The sequence below is a fragment of the Vipera berus genome (genome assembly GCF_964194415.1).
Source record: "Vipera berus genome assembly, chromosome: 6".
Lineage (NCBI taxonomy): Eukaryota > Metazoa > Chordata > Lepidosauria > Squamata > Viperidae > Vipera > Vipera berus.
In genome coordinates, this window is record NC_138208.1 from 91,980,618 (window position 1) to 92,005,268 (window position 24,651).

General features: G+C 54.4%; 1 protein-coding gene across 1 annotated transcript in view; it reads left to right on the forward strand.

The window, feature by feature from the left end:
* The window catches only part of SHANK3 (SH3 and multiple ankyrin repeat domains 3), a gene marked incomplete at both ends in the record, with an annotated part of 518,002 nt that extends 494,054 nt beyond the window's left edge, over positions 1-23,948 (forward strand). The window contains 2 exons of the mRNA XM_081330688.1: positions 7,505-9,815; positions 23,405-23,948. Coding sequence (XP_081186814.1) covers positions 7,505-9,815; positions 23,405-23,948 — 2,855 coding nt within the window. The remainder of the gene's footprint in view (positions 1-7,504; positions 9,816-23,404) is intronic.
* Between the last annotated feature and the right edge of the window lie 703 nt (positions 23,949-24,651).

Sequence of the window (24,651 nt, forward strand, 5' to 3'; positions counted from 1 at the left end):
GAGAACTCCAGCTGGACGCAGAGCAGAAGAGGAAGCTGGGGGGCAGGTAGAGCCGTGGGGGGGGGGCTCTGGTGACACTTCAGGGGCTGCTGCTGCTCCTCCGTCACCTGCCAGCGCTCAGAGCAAGGGCTGGAGGGCGCCTCCCCTCCAGGAGAGATGCCAGTCCCCCCCCCCCGCCCAGGGGAAAATGTTCTGGGCACAACAACAGCTGACAGACGGCACTGATTCACAGCCCGGGAGCCTCTGAGCAGGTTTTTGCTCTGCTTGATGCGGAAACGTGTGTGTGGGGGGGGAAGTAGCGAGGCAGGAGTGCTTCTCTGGGGGAACTGAAGGCAGAGTTAGACCCTCCGAGGGATGCTAAGGCAAGAAAGGGCAGCGAGAAGGAAGTGGGGGGAGCCAAGGGGGAGGGGTCTTTATTGTGAAACGGAGGGATGCAGGATCGATTGCGTGGCAGTTTTAAGGATTGAGCTTGCCATAATGCAGCTTTGAGAGGGGTGGACTTCAACTCCCAGAATTCCCCAGCCAGCATCAAGGCTGGCTGGGGAATTCTGGGAGTTGGCGTCCATGCAGCTTAAAGTAGCCCAGGTTGCGAAAGACTGCTTTAGACTGCTTTCGATTAAGCAAGGGGATACAGCTGGGCTGGGGATACAGCTTTGCCATCTCCGTGACTTTCATGGCGTCTCCATCTGCTGTGGAGTTGATTGCAACGCTTCCTACGAGATGGTGTCCAGAAGGGTCAGTTCTACAAGGTAGACCCGACTGAAAAACCAACACCTTGTAGGTCAGGGCGACTTTCACTGTACACAATTACAGTCATGGAGCCCTGCCAGTTTGAGTGTTTCTCTCCTTCGCTGCCTTTATCTGTGGGAACCGGGGAAGGAGTGCTTGAGACATCTCCTCGAGTTCCTTTCACGGCCCGGCCTCGACCCTCACTTATCGGACCATCGCCTTGGCTCTTCCCTTTCTTGTCGTCCTCTATGGTGTCAGAGCTATGGCTTTCCAAGTAGTGACGTGTGGCTGTGAGAGTTGGACCATAGGGAAGGCTGAGTGCTAAAGAACTGGTACTTTCAAATGGTGGTGCCGGAGAAGACTGCAAGGAGGATCCAATCGGTTGATCCTAAAGGAAATCAACCCTGTTTTTGGATGGACAGATATGGAAGGTGAAGCTCAAGTGCTTTGGCCACATAATGAGAAGGAAGGTCTCCTTGGAGAAGACCAGTGAACATGAATTTGGGCAAAGTTTGGGAGGCAGTGGAGGACAGGGGGGCCTGGCAAGCTATGGTCCATGGAGTCACAAAGAATCAAGAAATTGCCCTCTACATCAGTGTGGTGCTGGGGGAGGGGGGCACCAACAGTTTTGACTTGTTTCACCACAGGCCACCATCGTGCCCCCCCCATCCACCTGAAACTGCCACGGGAGGCCATCCAGAATTCCCTGGTGGGAGGTCATCTGTATGTTGACGAACTCAGGTCTTGCTCTTCATCACTGAACTCCTGGGAAGCCCATCACTCTTGAACGTTGCCTGTGTGCAGAACGAGGCTGAACAAACTGACATTCAGTTCAGAGAAGACTAAAGTGTGGTTGACATTGGAGGATTCAGTCTCCTCCTCCTCCTCCTCCTCCATGTATGACCAAACACAATAAAAGACCAGCCTACAACACAATAACTAGAAAAGGACATTTTGTGAGAATATCAGAAATCATGGAGGAGCTGACAATTAGCGCCAGGCTCTAGTTATTGATAGAATTTTGCACTTTTGCACTCTTGGCAAAGGCTTCTGGAGAGTGGTCACCCAAGAGAAAAGGGTGATCTTGCTGTGACGTCTGCCACCCCATTGATCGCCATGGTTGGTTCAGCTTCCTCCCTCAGCACTCTCTTGCGGCCCTTCCTGAAGCTGAGGAAGAAGATGACCATCCCGGCAGAGGTTCACCAACCTTTAATCAAAGGTGCATGATGACCGCTCTTCTCCTGGAGCCTCCAAACAAGCTCAAGGTCCATTTGTAAGGGGATTGTCTTTTGGACAGAGTTACCCAGTTTATTTTCATTTTATTCATTTGTTGATTTATAGTGACTCAGGAGGACTTACACCATTGAGAGAGATATAAACATCATAAACCGGAAAAGAGATCCAGATCTATGCACGGTCACTCATGCGCTCGTGACCTCTCGACTAGACTACTGCAACGCTCTCTAGATGGGGCTGCCCTTGAGGACCACCCGGAAGCTCCAACTGGTACAGAATGCAGCCGCGAGAGTTGTGTTGGGAGTCTCCCGATACTCCCACGTTACACCTCTGCTCCGCGAGCTGCATTGGTTACCGGTTGCCTTCCGGGTGAGATTCAAGGTACTAGTAATGGTATTCAAAGCCCTACATGGCAGGGGCCCGGAGTACCTGAGGGAACACCTGCTGCCGGCATCGACTTCCCTCCGCCCTGTGCGTTCCCACAGAGAGGGCCTCCTCAGGGTGCCACCGGTCAGAGAATGTCGACTGGTGGCCCCCAGGGGGAGGGCCTTCTCTGTGGGCGCCCCGGAGCTATGGAACCAGCTACCGGTTGAGCTCCGGACGGCGCCCGACCTTCGCTCCTTTCGCCGCGAGCTAAAAACATACTTTTTTGAACAAGCTGGCCTGGCCTGATGAAGGGATTGGGGGGGGGTTGTTATGGTTATTTTATTGAGTTTTAAAGATGTATTTTAGTATGTGGGCATTTATTTAATCTTGTTTTAACTTTTGTAATCTGTATTTTTATTCTTGCCCTGTTCACCGCCCTGAGTCCTTCGGGAGAAGGGCGGTATAGAAATAGTATTAAATAAATAAATAAATAAACTTGACAAAGAAAATCAAGAGGGACTCAACAACCACTGTAACCCAAGGCCTGTAAGAGAAGTCACGTTCCCAACAACTATTTGAAGGAAGGCAGACTAGGAGCCACTCAAATCTCTGAAGGAAAGCTGTTCCAGAAGGCCCGTCAAGTGACCCAGAGGCCCCATGAAGTGGTTCCGCGGGATGACTTTGATCAACAAGGTCCAGCGCTTGCCAGCACTCGGATAGGATGGGACCAACACGGCCCTTTCTTCTCAGAATTCAAGGCAGACCTTGGTGCCCTCTGAGCTGCTTCTTTTCCTGCGGACGCTTCATGAGCCGAACTAGGTAACGTCAGCACTAGTCAGGGCAGTGTGCACAACTCTGTTGCCTTCCAGCTGTTCCCAGCAAGAGCCGGCTGGCCAGGGCAGGTGGGACGGAGAGCAGCCAGCTTCACCATCTGGGTCAAGGTCAATGGTCACCAGATTCCCAAGTGGGGTCTGAGAACAGGAGGGCTGTTGCCCAGTTAGGCCTGCTGCGTCCCTTGCAACCCTTGCACAGCTGGCTGTGTTGGGAGAAGGATGTGCCCCCGTCTTGGTTCCTCCCCCCCCCCACCCTCTCTATGGAAATGCCTCCACAGCGGGCTGTTCTCTGGGTCCAATCCCAGGAGTTGCTTCTTACTTATAAAAACCTACGAGGCATACCAAATGTACGTTATCGTGTTCCTCGTAGCTACGTCTGGTTGTGGAAGCTGGGCCCTCAGAAAGCAAGACAGGAAGAAAACTGACCCGTTTGGGCCAGGGTGCTGGAGGAGGCGCCTGCTTCTTCCTCGGACAGCAGAGGGGACCAACAAGCAGATCCCGGAGCACGTGACACCAGACGTGTCCCTGGAAGGCAAAAATCACAAAACTGCGTCTCAGTTACTTTGGCCACCTCACGAGGAGTGAATTACCTGGAGAGAGCGATTATATTGAGAAGTTAGCGGTCAACGGAAACCAGGCCGCCAACGAAGAGGGTGTGGCTGGACGCTGTCAAAGCTGACATCAACCAGACCACAGAAAGACTCAAAGAAGCAGAGCAAGATGGGAAGGTGTGGGGAGGATCGCCGATTGATCGGACACCACCAAATGGAGAACAGCTGTGCTGGCTCAGGAATTCTGGGAGTTGAAGTCCAGAGTCATAAAAGAGCCAAGGTTGCCTACCCCTGGCCTAGGCCTAGGCCGCTTTATGACTCGTGGACTTCAGCTCCCAGAACTCCTGAGCCAGCCATGCTGAAGGAAAAGGGAGAGGTTTCCAAGCTGAGCCATGCTGGCTCAGGAATTCTGGGAGTTGAAGTCCAGAGTCATAAAAGAGCCAAGGTTGCCTACCCCTGGCCTGTCCCAATTGGTCAGGCAGGGAAGGTAAGCTGCGGACCCCGTCAGTCAAAGAGTTTCGACTGTGGGGTCTAGGGAAAGGGTCTTGTCTGCTGTTGGCCCTGCACTACGGAACATCTTGCCCTCAAGAGGTGAGGAAAGCCCCCAGTCTGTTGGCCCTCCGCAGAGAGAGCAAAACCTGCCTTTGCAGTCTTGGGGGGGGCCACCAGGGCCCACACAACCATGGGGCTGACTGTGACCTCATGGAAAAAACCCTGCCTGTATTAACAGCGGCTCGTCCCCTCTCTTGTAATGCTTTATCTTTGGGAAAGTTATAAAGTTGTTTCATAATTTTAAATTTTTCACCTTAAATTATTCCGATTTATATGTGAAATATAAATAAAAGAAAGGAAGGAAGGTCCAGGTGTTGCAGTTGCTAACTGGCCCAAGGTATAAAGCAGAGGTCTCCAAATTCGGCCGCTTTGAGACTCGTGGACTTCAACTCCCAGAAATCACTCTGGCTGGGGAATTTTGGGAGTTGAAGTCCACGAGTCTCAAAGTGGCCGAGTTTGGAGAGCCCTGGCATAAGGGATCGCATCGCCTGGGGCCAGTTGCACCTGGGCAGAGGCTGCTGGCGCTGGCTTCAGAGCCCGTGTTAGATGATTAGTGCCAGCCATGGCAGTTCCCCAAAAAGGTCATCAGATGGGAGCAAAGAGGCTTCTTTGCTTCCACTGATGAGCCAAGGGTCTCGGACCCGACAGCCCCATTGGCGAGAGAGTTTTATGGTCAGGGAGGGACCAAGACCCCCAATAAATACCTCTGCACGAGGGGCTGCTCTTTGTTCTAGTCTCCATTTCTCCTTCTAGTTCCAGTTCTCCTCTCCTAGCGCTTAGTCCTTCTGTTTTAGTCATGTAATGCTAGCTTGTTTTGTTTTATTTTATTTCTCTCTCACATGCAGGCATGAATGCTTTCATGCCAAGTATTTCTCTGCGTGATGCCTTTACTTGGAAGCTCCTTTAACGATTCATCGTGAGATCACCTCACAGCCCGCCCGTTGAACAAGTGTCGCCTCTGCCCCGTAGGGCCCTGTCTGGCTGCAGGACGGGCTCCCCTATAGGTCCACCCGCCTTAAAGCCTTCCCAGAATCCTTCTGCAGACTTTAAAGGCTAGGAGGGTCTTAGTACGTATCTGACTGTCCATTTTCATCTGTGTTTTCCAAGTTATTTATATTCTGCTTTTGTTTTTATGTTCTGGCAGCTTCATTGGGCGCCAGAGTGGAAAGGCAGCTTAAAACTCCAAGTGCCAAATCCTTAAGTGAGTAGACTCTAACATAGGGGTCCCCAACTCCCCATCCGTGGACCAGTACAGGGCCACGGCATGCCAGCAACCGGTCCGCACAAACAAGCAAAGCCCCATCCGCGAGATGCAGGCAGCACACAAAACCACGCACCCTCCGGTCCGGGGAAAAACCTTTCTCCGTGTAACCAGTGGTCCCTGGTGCCCAAAAGGTTGGGGGCCTCTGCTCTAACACTTTCCTGCACCCACCCACCCCCCGTAGCTCCAATTTCAGAGCTGGTGACTGCATACACAAGACGCCTCCTTTGGATGGTCTAACGGGGGGCTTCATTACAGGCAGTTTTTGACATACAGCCCCTCGTTGAGTGACCGTTTGAAGTTACGATGGCGCTGGAAAAAGTTACGATCACTTTTCATTCTTATGACCATTGCAGCATCCAGATGGTCACGGGATCAAAATTCTGACACTTGGCAACTGACTCATGTTTATGACGGTCGCAGTCTCCCGGGAAATCACGTGATCCCCTCTTGCGACCTTCTGACAAGCAAAGTCAATGGGGGAGCTGGATTTGCTTAACAGCAGTGTGACTTAACAATTGCAGTGATTCACTTAACAACGGTGGCAAGAACACTTGTAAAATGAGAGAAAATTCGCTTAACAACCGTCTCACTTAGCCACAGAAATTTTGGCTCTGTTGTGGTCATAATTTGAGGACTATCTGTATTCCCCAGGCTGCTCTATGAAAGAGTGTGCCACTGCGGCAGTGTTACTATGACTGTGACATACTTTGCATCATTTGTGCAATGGCCTCCTTGCGTAAATGGCAGGGACGGCAGTGGGAGGTGTGGGGTCCTCGGCCCAGGAAGCCACTGGTGCTGGTCCATCAGGATCCCCCTGGAGATCCCAGCATGCCTTGCAGAGGCCACGGCTGCACTCAGCGCCACGAAGGTGCCCAGCACTGCCTGGAAGGCTGAGCACAACTGCACACGGTGTTTGTTCCACGGGGCCTTTGCACGTTACGCTACCCTGGGCAGGAGACACAGCTGGCTTGGTTCTGCTTAGCGACATCATTTTTTAGGTGCCAGACTCCAGAGGAATATGGATCACTGCTCACAGTGCAAAGGGCTCTTTGCAAGAGATTCGATGAAAATTGTTTCCGCTTAATTGCCCTTCCCCAACCTCCCAGGCGCGTCAGCCTGCCTGCCCTGCGCCTTCCTGGCTAGCAGCCGTGGGTCTTCCTCCCGTGCTGGTTTCTGGCTCAGGAATTCCAACCGCTAAAGAATATTTATGGCTCAGGGTTGAAATGAGAGGTCCTCAGCATGTCTCTGAGCTTGGTTGTTTTATTGCAGACATTTTATGACCCAACTAGGTAACGCCATCAATGCTAGAAGGGATGGAGTGAGGAGGAGGAGGACTGTAGGGTGCTTGGTGCTCTCTGAGCTTGGTTGTTTTATTGCAGACATTTTATGACCCAACTAGGTAACGCCATCAATGCTAGAAGGGATGGAGTGAGGAGGAGGAGGACTGTAGGGTGCTTGGTGCTCTCTGAGCTTGGTTGTTTTATTGCAGACGTTTTATGACCCAACTAGGTAACGCCATCAGTGCTAGAAGGGATGGAGTGAGGAGGAGGAGGACTGTAGGGTGCTCGGTGCTCTCTGAGCTTGGTGGTTTTCTTGCAGACGTTTCGTTACCCAACTAGGGAACCTGATCAGTGCTGGAAGGGAGGGGGCTTTGCTCTCTGTTTATGTACTAACGGCTTACCCTGTCACTGTTGGGGGGGGTGTTCTTGCTGGTTCCTTGATTAGGCCGTTTGCTCCCCTCCAGCACTGATGACGTTACTTAGTTGGGTCAGGAAACATTTGGAAGGAAACAACCCAGTTCAGAGAGCACCAAGGACCCCTCAGTCCCAACTGCCTGAGGTGCAGCTGCCAATAGGCACCAGAAGCCTTGCCTGATCTGCAGGCTTTGTAGTCCATCTTGATGGCCAAAGGGAGAGAAGCATCGTTTTACCTCCCGAAGGAGCTGCAACTGTTCTTCTTTTGCTGCTTTTTAGGTGAAGATGAAAAATTTGTGGCTTCCTTAATGGATGGAAAATTTCCCCGGAGTACGTCAATGCAAGACACTGTCCGAGAGGGCCACGGCATTCCGCCCCCGCCACAAACGGCTCCTCCCCCGCCACCCTCCCCCTACTACTTCGACACAGGCCCACCCCCTTCCTTCTCCCCGCCCCCACCCCCAGGGAGGGTCTACGACACCATCCGGTCCAGCTTCAAGCCGGCCTTGGAGGCCAAGCTGCACGGGCTGCCGCCAGTGATCAGTGCGGCCGAGATGTATGACCAGGCCAGGGCCGGCATCCCCTACCCCGAGCGGCAGAAGCGGGCCCGTTCCATGATCATCCTGCAAGACTCCTCCCACATCCCCGTGGAGCCCACCGACATTCCCCGGCCGGGCCCCTCAGCCACCCCGCCCGAGAAGCTGATGCGGAAGGGGCGCGGGGCGGACAACCCCTACGCCAACATGGGCCAGTTCAACGTCAGCCTCTTTGCCCCCACCAAGCCCCAGCGCAAGAAGAGCCCCCTGGTCAAGCAGCTGCAGGTGGAGGACGCGCAGGAGCGGGCGGCGCTCTCTGTGGCGGGGGGCTTCCCCCGGGAACCCTCCCCCACCCGGCGGAGTCACCGCCTGAGCGGGATGGAGTTCCCCTCCCAGCAAGTGGACACCGCCAGCCTGCCCTTTGCCACCGCGGTCGCGGGGGCCATGAAGGACCGAGATCGGCGCCTCGACGAGAAGCGGAAATCCACTGTCTTCCTTTCCGTGGGAGCCATAGAGGGGAGCCCCCCCACCATAGACATGCCATCGCTGCAGCAATCCCGGTCCATCGACGAGCGTCTGCTGGGGAGCCGGGATGTTCTCCTGCCTTCCCCCGTCTCCGCTTTAAAGCCATTCCTCAGCAGTTCCTCCTCGACGTTCATCCACCCCCTGACAGGGAAGCCCCTGGACCCCAACTCCCCCCTGGCGCTGGCGCTGGCTGCAAGAGAGAGAGCCCTCTCCACCCAGGTCTCCTCCAGAGGGGCCACCCCCATCCACAGCCCCGACTCCGACCGGGTGGCGCCCTTGTTTGTGGACATCCAAACCAAAGAGCAAGAGAGAGGCCAGCTGGAAGGCCGGGGATCTCCCGCGTATTCTCCAGGAGCCAAGGTGGCCACCCCCGGCTCTCTGACCCCCACCCAGAGCCCCTGGGGGATGCCCGGAAGCGCAAGGAAAGAGGGCCAGGCACGAACCGAGACCCCGGTGAAGGAGGTGGAGAAGAAAGAGGACAAGAAGGCCATGATCCTCAGCATTGTGGATACCTCGCAGCAGAAGATGGCCGGCCTGATCATGGTGCACGCCACAAGCAACGGCCAAGAGCTCGGCTTCGACCTGCAGGAGGAGAAGACCCCCGTCCCAGAGGCGGGCCCAGAGCCAGTGGAAGCGTCCGTGGCGGAGGCTCAGCCCAGCCCCGTGGGGAAGGCACCCGTCAGCCCAGCCTTGGACAAGACTCTCGGACAAGGGAGTTCGGAGGAGGAAGTAGAGATGACGTACACGGTCACTCTGCCGCCCGCTCAGCTGTCCTCGAGCGATGAGGAAACCAGGGAGGAGCTGGCTAAGATTGGCCTGGTGCCGCCGCCCGATGAGTTTGCAAACGGGGTACTGGTCACCACCGCTGGCACACCTATCAGCCAACTGGCTGCTCCAGCCATCGCCCCGCCATCCGTGCCAGCGGCAGCGGTCCCACCTTCTACCACCGGTGGGACACCCTCAGGGAAGCCCTCTGATGCCCCCACCGCCCCGGAGTCTGCGGCAGACTCGGGAGTGGAAGAGGTGGACACCAGAAGCTCAAGTGACCACCACCTGGAGACCACAAGCACCATCTCCACTGTCTCCAGCATGTCCACACTGTCCTCCGAGAGCGGGGAGCCCACCGACACCTACACCTCCTTTGCGGATGGGCACACTTTTGTACTCGAGAAGCCGCCAGTGCCTCCAAAGCCGAAACTCAAGTCCCAGACCAGCAAGGGGCCGGTAACCTTCAGGGACCCACTTTTGAAGCAGTCCTCGGACAGCGAGCTCATCTCCCAGCAACACGCGGCCATCCTGGCTTCCACCAGCATCGGCCGGCCACGCTACCTCTTTCAGCGAAGGTCCAAGCTGTGGGGGGACCCCCTGGACAGCAGGCCCATCCACGGGCCGGAGGACGACAAGCCAACTGTGATCAGCGAGCTCAGTTCCCGGCTGCAGCAGCTGAACAAGGACACGCGCTCCCTGGGGGAGGAACCGGCCGGTGGCGTCTTAGACCCTGGAAAGAAGTCTCCCGTGGTGGCCGCACGGTAAGACCTCCCCCCAGCCAGACAAAGAGGGGGCTGCAGGGGGCCTCCTGCCCTGGTCAGAAGGGGCCGTCCACTGACCCTTCCCCAGGCAGGCGGAGGTCCGGGACCCCCCTCAGGCCCCCTTCTTCCCGAGGGGGAAGATGCCAGAATGACGCTTTAGGACTTGTCCCCATCTAGGTCCTGGGGGGCAATGGGGGGGCTGGGGAAGAATGCTCAGCCCCCTCCCACTGGTCCATTTCCTCTTTCTCCTCCTCACCCCGCCAGCTTTGCAGTTCCAGATTTGCTTTTGAGTTTTGGTCCTTGTGCCTGGAGACCCCTAGAGCAGGGCAGGGGCTTCATCCTCCCGCCCCCACCCACCCACCCACCCACACTCACACACACACACACACACACACACACACACGTCTCCCTTTCCCATAATGCCCCATTGAGCCACTGGAGAGCTGGGCCCCTGGTAGAGGAGCGAGGGAGGTGGGAGGCTTCCCCACCCCCGTCCCATTTGACACGGCCGTTGTGGGGGGCCTGGGCATCCCCTCGCCCTGCCCCAAAGCACGAAAAGCACCCTCGTTTTCCTAGATACAGGCAGTCCTCAACTTAAACAGTTCGTTTAGTGACCATTCAAAGTTACGACGACACAGGATAAAGGGACTTACCACCATTTTTCACAGTTATGCACTTTGCAGCATGATCCCCCTGATCACGTGCTCAAAATTCAGACCCTCACGCTTATGATGGTCGCAGGGTCCTTGGAGGGGTCACATGATCCCCCTTTGCGACCACCTGACCAGCAAAGTCAAGGGAAAAACCAGATCCAGTTGACGACCGGGTTGCTGACTTAAGCGCTGCAGCGATTCCTTTAACGACTGTGGCAAATAAAAACTCATGAAATGGAGCAAAACCTACTTAACGACGTTCTTCCTTGGGAACAGAAATTTTGGGCTCCATTGTGGTCGTAAGTTAAGGACTGCCTGTATTGAGCTCCGATGTCAGTCAGAGTGTTTCTTTATAACTCGCGTTAGATTCTCTGCTGACAGTGAGGATATGTACAGATAGTCCCCAAGTTCATTTAGCGACCATTCAAAATTACAACAGCCCTGAAAAAAACGTGACTTATGATGGTTTTTCACACTTACAACCATTGCAGCACCACCCCCATGATCACGTGATCAGAATTCAGATGTTTGGCAGTCGGTTCATACTTACGACCGTTGCTGTGTCCCGAGGTCACCTGATTCTCTTTTGCGACCCTCTGACCAGCAAAGTTCCTGGAGAAACTAGATAAGTTACTAACTTATCAAGTGCTGCGATTCACTTAACAACTGTGGCAAGAAAGTTTGTAAAACAGAGCAAAGCTGACTGAAGAAATGTCTCACTTAACCACGGAGGTTTGGGGCTCCGTTGTGATCGTAAGTGGAGGACTGTCTGTATTTATCAAAATGGAGGTAGGCGCAAGTGCCTGAGGGCGTGTGAGGGAGGCCGTTAGTTCAGGGCCTGGGACAGGGCTAGGCAACCTGGGCTCTTTTATGACTCGTGGACTTCAACTCCCAGAATTCCTGAGCCAGCCATGGTTTCTGGGAGTTGCAAAGTCCACGAGTCTTCAAGTTGCCAAGGTTGGACAGACTCTTCTTGCCCTATATGACTCCGGACAAATCCCCTGTCCAGTCTCCTTTTAAAAAGCTCCAGTGATGGAGCACCCACAACCTCCGGTCAGACACACACACACAACACACACACACACACACACCCTGCCATCCTGAACAGTCGGGTTCTCCGAGGACTCAGCTACCCCAAGGGGACGGTGCTCTGTCTCTCTCCTTCGCCCGCCTCCTTTGGGTGGCATTTCAACTGCCAAGCCCCATCGTGCCTCGTACCAAATCTCGGTGGAATTTTTCCTGTTCTGAATAACTTGGATCACACACACACACACACACACACACAGATCCCTCTTCCCCTCCCCTCCTTTGGCCAAAGACAGCAATAAGAAGATCAGCTGAGATCCCACAGCAGATCCCCTTAGCGAGCGGCGTGTTTCTTCACTGAACGCTTCGGGCAGTGAAAATGCAGGCCAAGATTTTCTCCTAAGAAGTCATTTCTAGGTTGAGCCTGCTCTGCCCCCCCCTGGGGGTTTAGGCCCCGAAACGCCCCAGCAGTCCCTTTGAGGGGGCTCCCAACCTCCGACACAGCTGGAGTCGGAATCCAGTGGAGACAAGAGCCAGGGAGAAGATGGGCTGCTGGATCCCACTGTTAGCGGGCAGGACAGATCCCTGTGGTCAGAAGAGAAAGCCATGATGGCTTGCACCCTTGTAGAGTCCCCTGCATGGGAAGGTTTGGCCACCTTAACTCAGCCTTGGAAAGTTCTAGAAGGACGATGACCTCTCAGGGAGGGCCCTTCCCATTTTTCACCCCACACTGAAAGGACTGCCATGTTTGGGGGCGGGATACCCTTCCATTCGAGACCCCTGCTGCACTGCATAGAACCGGGGGTGGGCACCTACGGCCCCTTTACGACCTGTGGGCTTCAACTCCCAGAATTCCTGAGCCAGCATGGTTGACTGAGCGATTCTGGGAGTTGAAGTCCGCAAGTCTTCAAGTGGCCAAGGTTGGACATCCCAGAGTTTCATCCGGGTTCAGGTGGACTTTCCCCCCACCCAGCCAGTTTATGTAGAAGTGACATCGGACACCTGTCTGGTGGGAGAGGCCTGGGGGTGAGAGCAGAAGGGGGAAGAGGGGGAAGGAGGAGGGAAGAGGAGGACGTGGCTGATGTGGTTTGTGCTTGGAAAACCCACCACTGCTTTGTATTCTTACAGATCTGACAAAGACATTGAAGAGAATTAAGGCTTTTAAGCCCTTTAGCCTCTAGGGTAAAGCTTCCTCTTTCTCTATATCCACGCTAAGTCATTGTCAGCTGAAACTATAATATCTGGTCTGAGCTTCCAACTAAGGCAATTAACACCTTACCAATTTCCTTGTAGGCGTTGTTGCCACGGTCTTACACTCCCCGAGGTCTGATCCCAAACGTGGACAAATTGAGGGCAAATGCCTCTCTTAAGGCAGCTTCATCTCTCCCTGTTGGATGCCTGTCTGGAGGAGGGTCTTCCGGGATCAAGAAATGTATTTTGGCCACAGGAGTCAGATAGAGGCCTGGCAGCACTAAGTTCTTCGCTCTATTTGACTGTGTTAGACATTTGTTGGTCCAGGGCAGGGGTCTCCACACTTGGTCACTTTAAGACTTGTGAACCTCGACTCCCAGAATTCCCCAGCCAGCTGCCAGGTTTGGAAACCCCTGGTCTGGCATGCTGAGAGCACGTTTGCCCTGTGCATTGAGTCCTTGGGTAGAGAGCCTCATTCTTTATCACTGCAGGAGATGCATTGAAGGATCCATAGACCTGATTTCCACACCAGATCAATAATTCTTTTGCAAGGTCACTATACAGCCATTAACCATAATACACACACACACACACACACACACACACGAAGCCTTTCTAGAAAGCTCAAAGTGGGCATTTCTAGACCCACTGAAAAAATGCATATCCCATCTGTGTGCCTAAATGGGCGTCCTTCCCAGGCCAGAAACCCATCTGGGGGTTACCTAATCCCACTGGTCTTCTTCAGCCTGGGGCCCACGGTGGGGTGGGACCCACCGAATCCCCTAAGATTTCCCCCTATTCCTGGCAGGGAGGGCTAAAGAAGACGGAACTCCCCCACTGATGGAAGAAGGGACCTGCAGTATTGGTGGGTAAGGCAGGGCCCCCCCCCGGGTGGTGCCCTTTCACGAAAACCAACTTCACTAGGGATGCCCTCTTCATCCTTGACAAGGAGTTTATCCATGATTCTCATGCCGTAGATGCCTCTGGACAGGCCCATGAACCCACCTCATTATGTACAAAGAGCCGGGGTGGAGCAGTGGTTAGAATGCATTATTGCAGGTTAGACTCTGCCCACTGACAGCAGTTTGATCCTGACCAGCTCAAGGTTGACTCAGCCTTCCGTTCTTCCGAGGTCGGTAAAATGAGGACCCAGATTGTTGGGGGCAAGAGGCTGACTCTGTAAACCGCTCAGAGAGTGTTATAAATGCACCGTGGAGCGATATATAAGTGCTATTCTGTTGCTATCTATGCCCCCCCCGCCCCCGCATGGAGTAATTCATATTCTCCAGGAAAACGGGTTTTGACAGAGAGTGTGCACTGCCTACAAGGATACAGGGGTAAGAGGGCCATAGTTGCTCACAAGTCATGGCATGCATTTATGACTGATCGATCGCTGTCAGAGTCACTCCATCCATTTGCTAACCCCTTACTAATCCTGGCTTGCTCGCCCCACTGGGGAGATTCACCGTGGGTCCTGCCCCTTGACTCCTGCATGTTCACGGAGGACGGGGGAGCAGGCAAAGAGAGACGCCCTTAACGTCCGCTGTGCCCCTGAGAGATGGTTTCAGGTTTGGAAGGAGAAGTCGGAAGCATTTTCACTGAAAGCAACAAGCCAGGAAAAATAATTGGGGCGCCTATGAGAAAAATGCCACTTGAGTTTGCAGTAACGTAAAGCAATTCGCTTACGCAACGTTTTGGCCCTGAGCCTGGCTTGGCATCAGATCTCTTTGGAATAATAAGCCCAGCCCAAGATTCAGAAATCTGACATTAGATTGTTGAAGTCGCTTCTTGAAAGGATCGGCATATGGGTGCTCCCCCTGCTTAATGACCACTCGTTCAGCAACTGTTCAAACTTGCAGTCAGGCAGGGTCAGTGGGGAAGCCAGAGGGCGTCACAAGTGGAGACCACATAATGTCCATAATGCTCAACATCCCTCGGTGATTGGCTTAACAACAGCAGCTGGAACTGCCAGAATTACCATCGTTAAGCAGCACGGCTGGGCGACGTCATGCTGTAGGATTGCGTTGCTTAATGACGGCAATTCCAGTCCCAGTTCTTGTTAACGAAGGACTGTGTAATATTATATGATCAAGATACTTCTGAAATAACTTCTAAGGCACAACTATGATCAGAATCCTCACTTCCTTGTAAAATAAAGTTTTCCCCTCTAACCAAGGTGACTACTAGCGTGGCATTTGCAGCCCGAACCCCTGGGAATCTTGATTTCCGTTGCCGTTGTCCCCAGCTCAGTAGTCCTCATGAAAGCACTGATTTTTAAGAGCCATGGTGGCGCAGTGGTTAGAATGCAATACTGCACGCTAATTCTGCTGACTGCCGACTACCAGCAGTTCGATCCTGACTGGCTCATGTTCGACTCAGCCTTCCAAAGTCGGTAAAATGAGGAGCAAGATTGTTGGGGGCAATTATGCTGACTCTGTAAACCCCTTAGAGAGGGCTGTAAAGGCCTGTGAAGCAGTATATAAGTAAGTGCTATTGCTATTTGTGGATTGTCGATTGCTTAGGAGGAAACGGTTGCCACGCTAGGGAACAAGGCCAAGCTTTATAGAGGAGCGTCTTCTGGATTTCAGACTTGGATGATATTGTGGATAAGAATCTGCCCTTGCTCTAAGGTGGCACCTGAGAGACAAAGGCACAGGGTCTTCGTGTGGATTTTTCCACCTTTCTTCCACCCCGGCAAATGAGCAGAAATCCCTTCATCCTCCTCCCTGTGTGCTGGGCCAGGAAGAAGGTACCAAGGGAGCAGCCAGCAAGGGACAAATTCCTCTGAATCCAAAGACGAATGCCATAGGAGGCATGCAATTTTGGTGGTGGTGCCGCCAAGGGTTTGGAAACCTTCCTTGTTATGAAGAGAAAGGGTTGTGCAGTCCTGGTGGCATGATGGGTCCAGGTGGCTGGCTGTTTTTCTTCCTCCCAGAGAAGGTGGAACTCTGCAGTTATGGCAGACTCAAGGCTAAAGCATACGTGAATCCAGTCTGAGCTGGTCATCGGCACCAAAGGTTTATGCTTCCAAGCTTTTGGGCTCACGCTGGAGCCCATCCTCAGGGAATGAGCGAGCAGTTAGTTGAGGAAACCTGAGCAACTTGATAGCTTCACATTGCAGTGAACAAGGACCTGCATTCAATTTCACAGCTACTAAGATTGTTGGCTGAGCTGGGACAAAAATAGCCAGAGGAATAATTGAAGCCTGGGAAATCAGTAGGAGTGCTGATTTATTACTAGCTTACCAGGTATTTAGGAGTCAAGGATGCAACGGGGGCACAAGGAAACAAGAATCAGTTGACTTAATAGCCAACCATCAACAGCCTAATTAACAACTAAAAGCCACGCACAACAAGGAATCATATAAATACAAGGCATAGAACAGCCCAGTGCGCACATTCTGGAGAGAGAGGTTCCGTGATGATGAGCCCGAAAGCTTGGAAGAATAAATCTTCGTTCCCAGTGACCAGCTCAGATTGGATCCTGCAACATTATCCTGGGACACATACATCTGCCCTCATTCACTAAAGCTGGCCTGTTGGTGGTCCAGATCACCTGCCTGGTCTTCTTGACTGTCACAGCTGGCTGCGAGCCAGGCCAGGGCTGTGTCCAGGCGGGGTCACAGGGAGGGTTTTTCTTGTGGACTTCCACCTGGATTAGTTAAACTTCTGGAGTTAGTCGTCCACTCGGGAGGATTGCCAGGTGTGCAGGCAGTTGGCAGGAGATCAAGGAGCTTTGAACAGCAGTTAAACAAGCTGGCCCAAAGGGCTGTGGGGAGGAGGGTCTCCCAGGAAGGGCTTGGAAGAGCACCCCAGGAATGATCAGGAAGAAGAAAACCCTGCGGGGAAGACGCCTGCGCATCTTCTTCCCCAGTTCTGCCGTGAACGTTTCCTGCTTGCATTTCTCATCGGTGGCTGTCCCCAGAAATGCTCGCATGTTTGTTTGTAGCATTTCTGTATCACCTCAATTATACTAGCAAATCACTCAGGCATTATATATGGCATTCTGTAGATCCCAAAAATACACAAAATCTCTTCGGGCTAGAATTCCCGGTCAGCAGTGGGCAGCTCTGAATGAGTCCAAGGGGGTCTTTTCAGAGGCATTCCTGTTTCCCTCACAGAGGCTGCCTCTCGTGGGCACGTGTGTTCCCATCACAGCTTCTCTGGCTCCAAACGCCAGCTTGGCAAAGCCGGAACAGCCGCCCAATTTGCACATTCTGGGGAGCTCAGCAGGAACCACAAAGAAGTAGGGTACACTGCTCTCCTTTGAACTGCTCCCCGCAAAGCTCATTCTCCTTCCTTTTCTCTCTCTCTCTCTCTCTCTCTCTCTGTCTCTCCCCTTCCTCCCTGGCCCAACCCCTCATCCCCAGCTACGCTCCTTCCCTTCCCTTCCCTTTACCTGGAGCTTCACAGTTGCTTCATGTCCGGCTTTGGCTGTTGAACATATGTGGTTGTGAACATCTACTTCATGGAATGGGGCTTGGGGTATTGAACTGACCGTGACTGAGCTGCTTCCTGGAACTCTTTGGAGCCCATGGCCTGGAGCCCTTGACCATCTGTGTGGCCTGAGAAGGTAGACAGGGCCTCTGCTTGTCTGGCCACCTGGCCAGGTGGACAATACTGGCAAGCGGTCAGGAGCTCTCTTCATGCAGAAGCTCTCCATGAAAGGGAGGGTGGTCCTCCAGCCCTGTTGAGCCTGAGGTCAGCCCAGCACCTCCGCCCTTCTCCCTCCCCTGTCCCCGGCCAGCAGGAGGTGGCTTCTGGGAGCTGCAGGGGCCCCAAAGGAGCTTGTGACCAAGTCTGTTCCTTCTTCTCAGTGTGGTTCCCGGTGCCTTGGACGGATGCTAACATCTTTCTCATTGCCTTTCTTCCTGCTCTCCCATCTGCATGTCTCGGCTGCTCTGTCTAGCACCGCCTCAGGCCTCAGGAGGGTGGGCAAGCTGTGTAAGTGAGCATGTTCTCATCCCATAGCAACCCCATGTCCCTCTCCTCTCCGTTCCTCCTCCTCCTCCTGCTGCTTGCTATGTGTGCCGTGTGCTGGCTGGCTGGGGGCTGCCGGGAGGGGGAGGGCAGGGCCTGCAGGGCTGTGTGGCTGCGTCCCTCCCCAGCCCGCCCAACCCAGCATGTCGATATCTGTCTCGTGATGTTCTGTGCCCCGGAATCCCAGGAGGAAGTGCCCATCTGCAATCTGGTGCCAAGTGGGCCTCGGGGTTGGGTGAAGCCAGGGCTATTCGGTAGGCAGAGCTGACTTCAAGAAGCAACAGGGAGGGTCACCCAAGTCCCCCCCCCCGTAGGAACAGGCCCATCCTCCAGTGTAAAGATGGACCCAGAGAAGAAAGGGAGGGCCGCCTTGCCTCAGGAAGCCAAGGTCCAACGGCTCTTTTGGGATGGGTGGCAAGTCCCCAGGGATTTTGGGCCACTGAGGATTCTGCGGTCCCATGCCAGACCCAGCACTGTTCTCTCACCAAGGAACAACCCCAGGAGGCCTCTTCCCCCTCAGGGCGCTCCCCCTACTTGAGGTGATGATGACGATGCTCTCCCTGATGTCCTTCTGGGCCTCATCTGAGAATCTGGGGAAGCACAGGGCCACCAGGAAGCCCACGAGCTTCTGCTTCCTCTACAAGCCAGGCTGACAGTGGGTCAGCAGGGTGGACCCGACCCTCACACCCACGTGGTTCATTACACTTTCCACCCAGGTGGAGGTGGGCCCGTCCATCAAAGTTCTGCCCTCTAGAAGACTCCCCGCTCAGGCTATGGGCTGCCCCCTTGCGGCTGGCTAAGCCCTCCTAGATGAACACACACACACCAGATCTCGTTCATCCATTGTGAACGTGAGCTTTCTCCTGTGTCAGCTCGTCTACTCAATGTGTGATTTTGGAACGATGTTTGGTCTCCACCCGGCGACTCCACTAGAGCAGACCTGAGCTTGGCCAGACGTTGGGCCGTGTCTTCTCATGTGCTGCTGCTTCATCTTCTTGCGTTTCCGAACAGACCAGCTGAGAAGAAGCTTCGGTCTTGAGGAAACGAGTCAAGGGAGACGCACAAAGCATCACCGCAGTCACCTGTGGCTTAGCTGGAGGCCACGGAGTGTGAAGGTGAGGTAGTAAATGGCCACAATCGGACAGGTGTGACATTTTCATGTAGAATCCTAGATTGTGAGGGGCCTTGGAGGGTCTTCTAATCCAACTCCTGCCCATGGCAGGACAGCTTGCCTCATCTTGGACAAAGAATTGTCAAATCTTTTCTTGAAAACCTTAAAAAAAACACAATATTTTTCTTGAACAATATAGAGCAGGCATTGGAGTTCCTGGCAGCCTTAATAGCTGCTCTGGTCTGTCTTTGTAAAATGTGGCCCATGTTGTGAATGAGGATATTTCTACCGTCCGTTGTGTTCCAAATATATCTCCTCTAGAGCTGAGCATCTTCTGAAATACTCTGGTGTCCACATGGGATGTTCGGCCACTGAAGAGACCTCCAGTCTGGCCCCTGTTGTTGATGATGTGCTTCGTCAGGGGGAAGAAACGCAGTTCAGGATTCAGCAGGGAGGACACGGGGAGGACGTCCTTTGGGGTTCTACATTCAGCTCAAGATGTTCCTAAATTCTCGGTCTGCCCTATATTAGAGAGACGGAGCCTTCTTTCTCGGCGTCTGACCGTCAACAGAGAGAGGAGCCTTCAAAACAGGCAGATGCTGCTGCTGGCATTTTGTTCTCCAAGCTTGTTGTTCAGTTTCCGAACGTCTCATCACCAGGCTAGGTAACATCATCACTGGAACACCAGTTGAAGTGTCTTATTTCCATTCTCTCCTGCTGTTAAAGGCCTTATGTGGTCAGCTGGTCACGCTGCGTGAGGGTCATCTGATAGTGAGGTCACAGACAGCTGTTTGGTTTACGGCAAAGACCTGCCTTTCATTTGGCTCCTTCCAGATCGCCTTGATTTTCCTGGATTGCAAAGCTGTCAGGAAGATTGTGATCCTGGGGGAGAAGTGTGCCAAGCCCCCACCTTCACTGCTAGGAGTTATTTGGCAGTGAGCAGTCAAGAGGAGCCCTTGTAGGTCCTCGGTTCACCAACATCTCCAGTATGCAGAGGGTTTTCGGTTTGTGCTTCTCTTCGTTCTGCTTGACCAAACCTCAGTCTTTGCCATGATTGACAAGGGTTTTCTCCTCCAGCCAAACCTGGGGCTCTTGGAAATGGCCCTTGCCACCAAGTGGGCCAAGAGCGTCTCTGCCCGGCCAATTAAGAATGGCTGATTATGCAGAACAGCCTTCAAAACGGGGCCAGCCTTATGCCATGGCTCCCAGCCTCGGTAACGAAAGGCCCAAGTGCAGAGGGAAGAAAGCTTTGGTAAGAAATGGACCTCACTCAGCTGCAAGACACACACCGGCATCCATCCCAAGCCAACCAGAGTCCGACGCCTGGGCCCCCTGCCTGGCCTGCCAGCTCTTCCCCAGGAGAGAAGCCTCCGGTGCCTGTTGAAGAACAAACAGCCATCTTGACCACGTTCATTGAAGGAAAGGCATCCTTTGCTCTGCCATGGACCTGGGTCACTCTTCGTGTTCCAGGGAGAGAAGCCAACCAATGAATCCCTTCTTGAGCATCGTCCAGAGCTGCCAGCTGTTGGCAGCCCCTGAAATGTCTGCTCATGTGACCGCCAGCTAAAGAGCCTTTCCTCTTGAAGGCATCTGGCATAGCTTCCTGAAGACCTTCCTCTCAACATTGCCGTTTCTCCCTTTCCTGACTTTTCGCGTTGTGGAAAGCAACTTATTTTTTCACTTGCCTTTCCAGGCAAATGCACAAATATTTTAACACAAAGTCCGTGAAGCAGAGATAGATCTCACTCAGTCTATTATAGGGGGGCACAATTGTGTCTCTGTCCTTGATGACGATGGACTAATTCATTTGAAGATTATGGAAACACTCTGAGCCGAAAGTGCTGAAGATTCCCATAGGCAACACTCTTGTTTTCTGGCCGGTGGACAAGGCTGGGCCACCTCCAGCTTCTGCTTGCAGCAGGAAAGGGGCAGGCCTGGCCCACTGGGGTCTTCTGCCTTGTGGAGCCTGCAGAGCCAGATAAGATGCAGCTGGCAGGCGGGAGACCCCTGGCCATCAGACGGTGTCATCCCGTGTCAAACCAGAGGCATCTCAGAGGCTCACAAGCTCCCACCCTGGAAGGCCACATTGATCTCTTCCAGCAGCCGTCAGGAAGTTCGAGGCAGGCCAAAGTAGGAAACCAAATCGTGAATGCTGATAATACTTTTATTCTAAGGTCATAGTGACAGAATCTTGCAAGTATGAAGGTGCATCCCCACTTCCTTTATCTCCATGAGAATTGAGGAGTGTCTTGCCTGAGACACCCCAGGTCGGCCCAGGACATGGGTTTCTTTTATCTGACCATTGTCTTAGTAGCAGCCCATCCTCCTGTCCCCCACATCGGGGGGGTTTTGAAGACTAGTGGCCTTGATGCTTCTCCTCTAGGACTGTCGCTTTTTATAAAGTTTGGAAAACTGGAGGCCATCGTCGTGTCTGAAGGTCACTTGTTGATCAAGAGGAAAGCTGGTCTCATGAAGAGCTTGATTTCATTGCCAGGACAAAATGCACAGGGTGGCCCCGGGCAGTTCATCACAAAGGAGGAGGAGGAGGAGATGCCCGCGTCCCCATCCTGGGCAGTCCAGTTCCTTAGAAGCCGCTGGTAGTCACTTCATCCTGCCTCCTTCCTGCACGTGAAGAGAAGCCGGTGTCCAGGGCAGGCGAACCGAGCAAAGTCCAGGGCATTTTTGTAAACATCCTGTCAGACATCAGGGACGCAACTCTGCTGTCTTCCTAAGGCCTCAGCCCAGATCGTTCATCCACACTGGAGGATTCTCGTACTTGAGGCTCTGCTTGGCTGCTGCTGTTCACGTGTGAGAGAAGATTCCGGAGCCAGGTGTGCTTCCTCCCACGTGCTCAGTCTCCTTCGGTGCATCTTCTTAGGCGGTTCCCATCCACCCTTGGGTGGCAGAGCCACCTTCTCACCAGGGACCGGACGGCACCAGGGGAGTTGCCAACCGCTAGGCCTTTTCTATGTTAACTCACAGAATTCAAACATTCAATTCAGAATAGAGCTGGAAGGGACCTCGGAGGTCTTCTAGCCCAGCCCCCTGCTGAAACAGGAAACCCTGTACCATTTCAGACCAGTGGCTGTCAGTCTTTTCCTAAAGGCCTCCAGTGATGGGAGCACCCGCAGTTTCTGGAGGCAACTTCCCTTCCACTGGTGAATTGTTCTCCACGTGCCTGGAGCGGTGTCAGCTGCCCAGGTTCTGCCTGCCTTTCAGCCCTCCGGCCCCAGAAACAGGACAGGTCACTAATCTTTTCCCCCTGACGCGCTGGAGACGGTGGCTCTTAACGGGTTCCCAGGCAAGATGGCCGGGAAGAAGAGGGATTTCCCAGTGCAGGCGATGACGAGTAGAGCTTCCTGGTTCAAAAGAAGGTCCAGAAAGATGGAATCTGAAAGGTCACCTCCCTGGTCAGCAAAAGCAGCAGGCCAGACACAATCCCGACTCGCTCATTCCTTGTGCTCACAACCGTGGGAAAGGGGGGCTGAGAAGAGCCGTTTGCCTTTGGGCTGAACCGTTTCACTTTGAGCGCCACACTTGTCAGGCGAAGGAGCCAGAAGGAGAAGTTCCCTTACTGCCTCTCACCTGCTCTCTCGTAATCTCACCAGATTTATTCAGGCTCTCTTGAGAATTGCCAGATAAGCCCTCCAGGGATTGGGTGGGGGGGGAGGGGGGTGCTGGGTCTCCTTTGCCCCCTCCTCTGCAGATAGTCTAGATGGTCTCTCTAATACCACCCCCGCACACACTTCAGCTACAGATTCCACCACACCCTTTTGTTTCCTACAGGGAAATGGCCTACAGCAGGGGGTCTCCTGGCCACTTGAAGACTTGTGGACTTCAACTCCCAGAATTCCCCAGCCAGCATGCATCCCAGCAGCTCTGGGAGTTGAAGTCCACAAGTCTTGAAGCGGCCAAGTTTGGAGGCCCCCGGTCTACACATGGAGGAACACAATCCCCTCTCTCGGAAAGGCTGACTGCCCCAATACTCCCCCTCGGTCTACCCTGAGCAAAGCTTCCGGAGTCCTGGGTGTTTCCAGAGTGGGTGAAAAACACCCAACGTGAGAGTAGCCAGTCTTCCCTTCCAGGCAGGCGAATTCTTACGTGGGACATCGTGTCTGAAGCTGAGCCAAGGAGCCTTAAGAGAATAACAGAGTCGGAAGGGACCTTGGAGGTCTCCTAGCCCACCCTCCTGTTCGAGCAGGAAATCCTATACCATTTTAGACGAATACCCCTGGTGCTCCTCAGGATAGGTTTCTCTCTGCCCGGAGATCCTGCTCCCCCCAGCTCCACCTCTGCTGCAGGGGAAGGTTGTGGGCCTCCGGAATTAAAGACCGAGGGGGGCTTAGGAGGCTAATTTTAGCTTTGGAAAGCTGCGGGGTGGGGGGCGTCAGTTCCTGGGTAGTGTCCGCCACCCAACCAGCCTGCAGGGTGTCTGGGAGGGGAAGCCTGCACAGGAGGACCCATGTGGGAGAGCTCAAGGAGGGGTGCTTGGCAGGGGTGCCTCCCCTGTGGGTTCTGCAGAATCTGTGGCCTTGCTGGTTGTGTGGGGAATGTGTGTCTGTGCACCCGTCTTATGTCTGGCGCCTCTCTCACCACTGCTTTTCCCTCTGTCTCTCTCTGTCTTCGCAGACTTTTCAGTAGTTTAGGAGAACTAAGCACCATTTCCCAGCGCAGCTCCGGCACCACCTACACCGTGCGTCCTGGCAGCCGCTACCCTGTGACCCGCCGCACTCCCAGTCCGGTAAAGCCTGCCCTGGATAGGACAGACCCCCTGAGCACCGTCCGGCCCTACGGGCTCACCCCGCCCACCATCCTCAAATCTTCCAGCCTCTCCATCCCACATGAACCCAAGGAGGTACGCTTCGTGGTGCGCAGCGTCAGTGCCCGGAGCCGCTCCCCCTCCCCCTCCCCTTCCCCGGGGCCCCCCTTGCATTCCCTCCACCCCCCGCGGCCCTTCATGCAGAAGCCCCTCCAGCTCTGGAACAAATACGACGTGGGGGACTGGCTGGAGAGCATTAACCTGGTGGAGCATCGAGACAAATTTGAGGACAATGAAATTGAGGGCACCCACCTGCCCGCCTTGACCAAGGAGGACTTTGTGGAGCTGGGGGTGACGCGGGTGGGGCACCGCATGAACATTGAGCGGGCACTCAAGCAGCTGGCAGACAGTTGACCATCCCGGCGTCCCGGGCTCCTCTCCCGGGGCCGTGTCACTCAGGGGCAGGCGGGGCCGTTCCTGCTAGGCCAGTAGACAGGAGCCCCCCGGATGCTCTTCCTGCCCTGCTCCAACTGCTGCACTGAAAGACGGGGGGCCGGCAGGTGGGCAGCCACCTCCTCTCCCTCCCATCCCACAGGGCCCCGGGCACCCTGGTGCAGACTCCCTTCCTCGGGAACAAGCATGGACCACAGAAGCTCACCCCCTCCCCAAGAGAGTCACTGCAGGACAGGCGGTTCTGGGGAAGGAGAGGCGCTCCCCTCTTGGAGAACACCCCGGTAGCGTGTCCTGCCCACGTGGAGTGCCTGGCATGGGCCCCGAGTGGAGGTCAGAGGGGCGAGGTGTTCAGATGGGAAGGGGGTCCTTGTGCTGGGGTTGCAAGGCTCCAGCCGGGCCTTAACAGTATTTGTACGTTGTGGTGCTGCGGCTGCTTGCGTTGCATTCGGCCTTCAGAAGGCAGATGCTGACGGGCCAGTGGGGGCTTTGGGGGGAGGGGCTCTGTGCATTGGCCGCAGGGAGCCTCGCTGGCACCCAAGCGACTGCTGCTGGAGGAATTCCCCCTGTGAAGGTCAGCAGGAGCTCCTAAGAGAGGTCAAGGGGCAGAAGTGGGAACACCGGTCAGTAGGGTCCCCATCCATCCCACTTCCTACCCCACCCACCC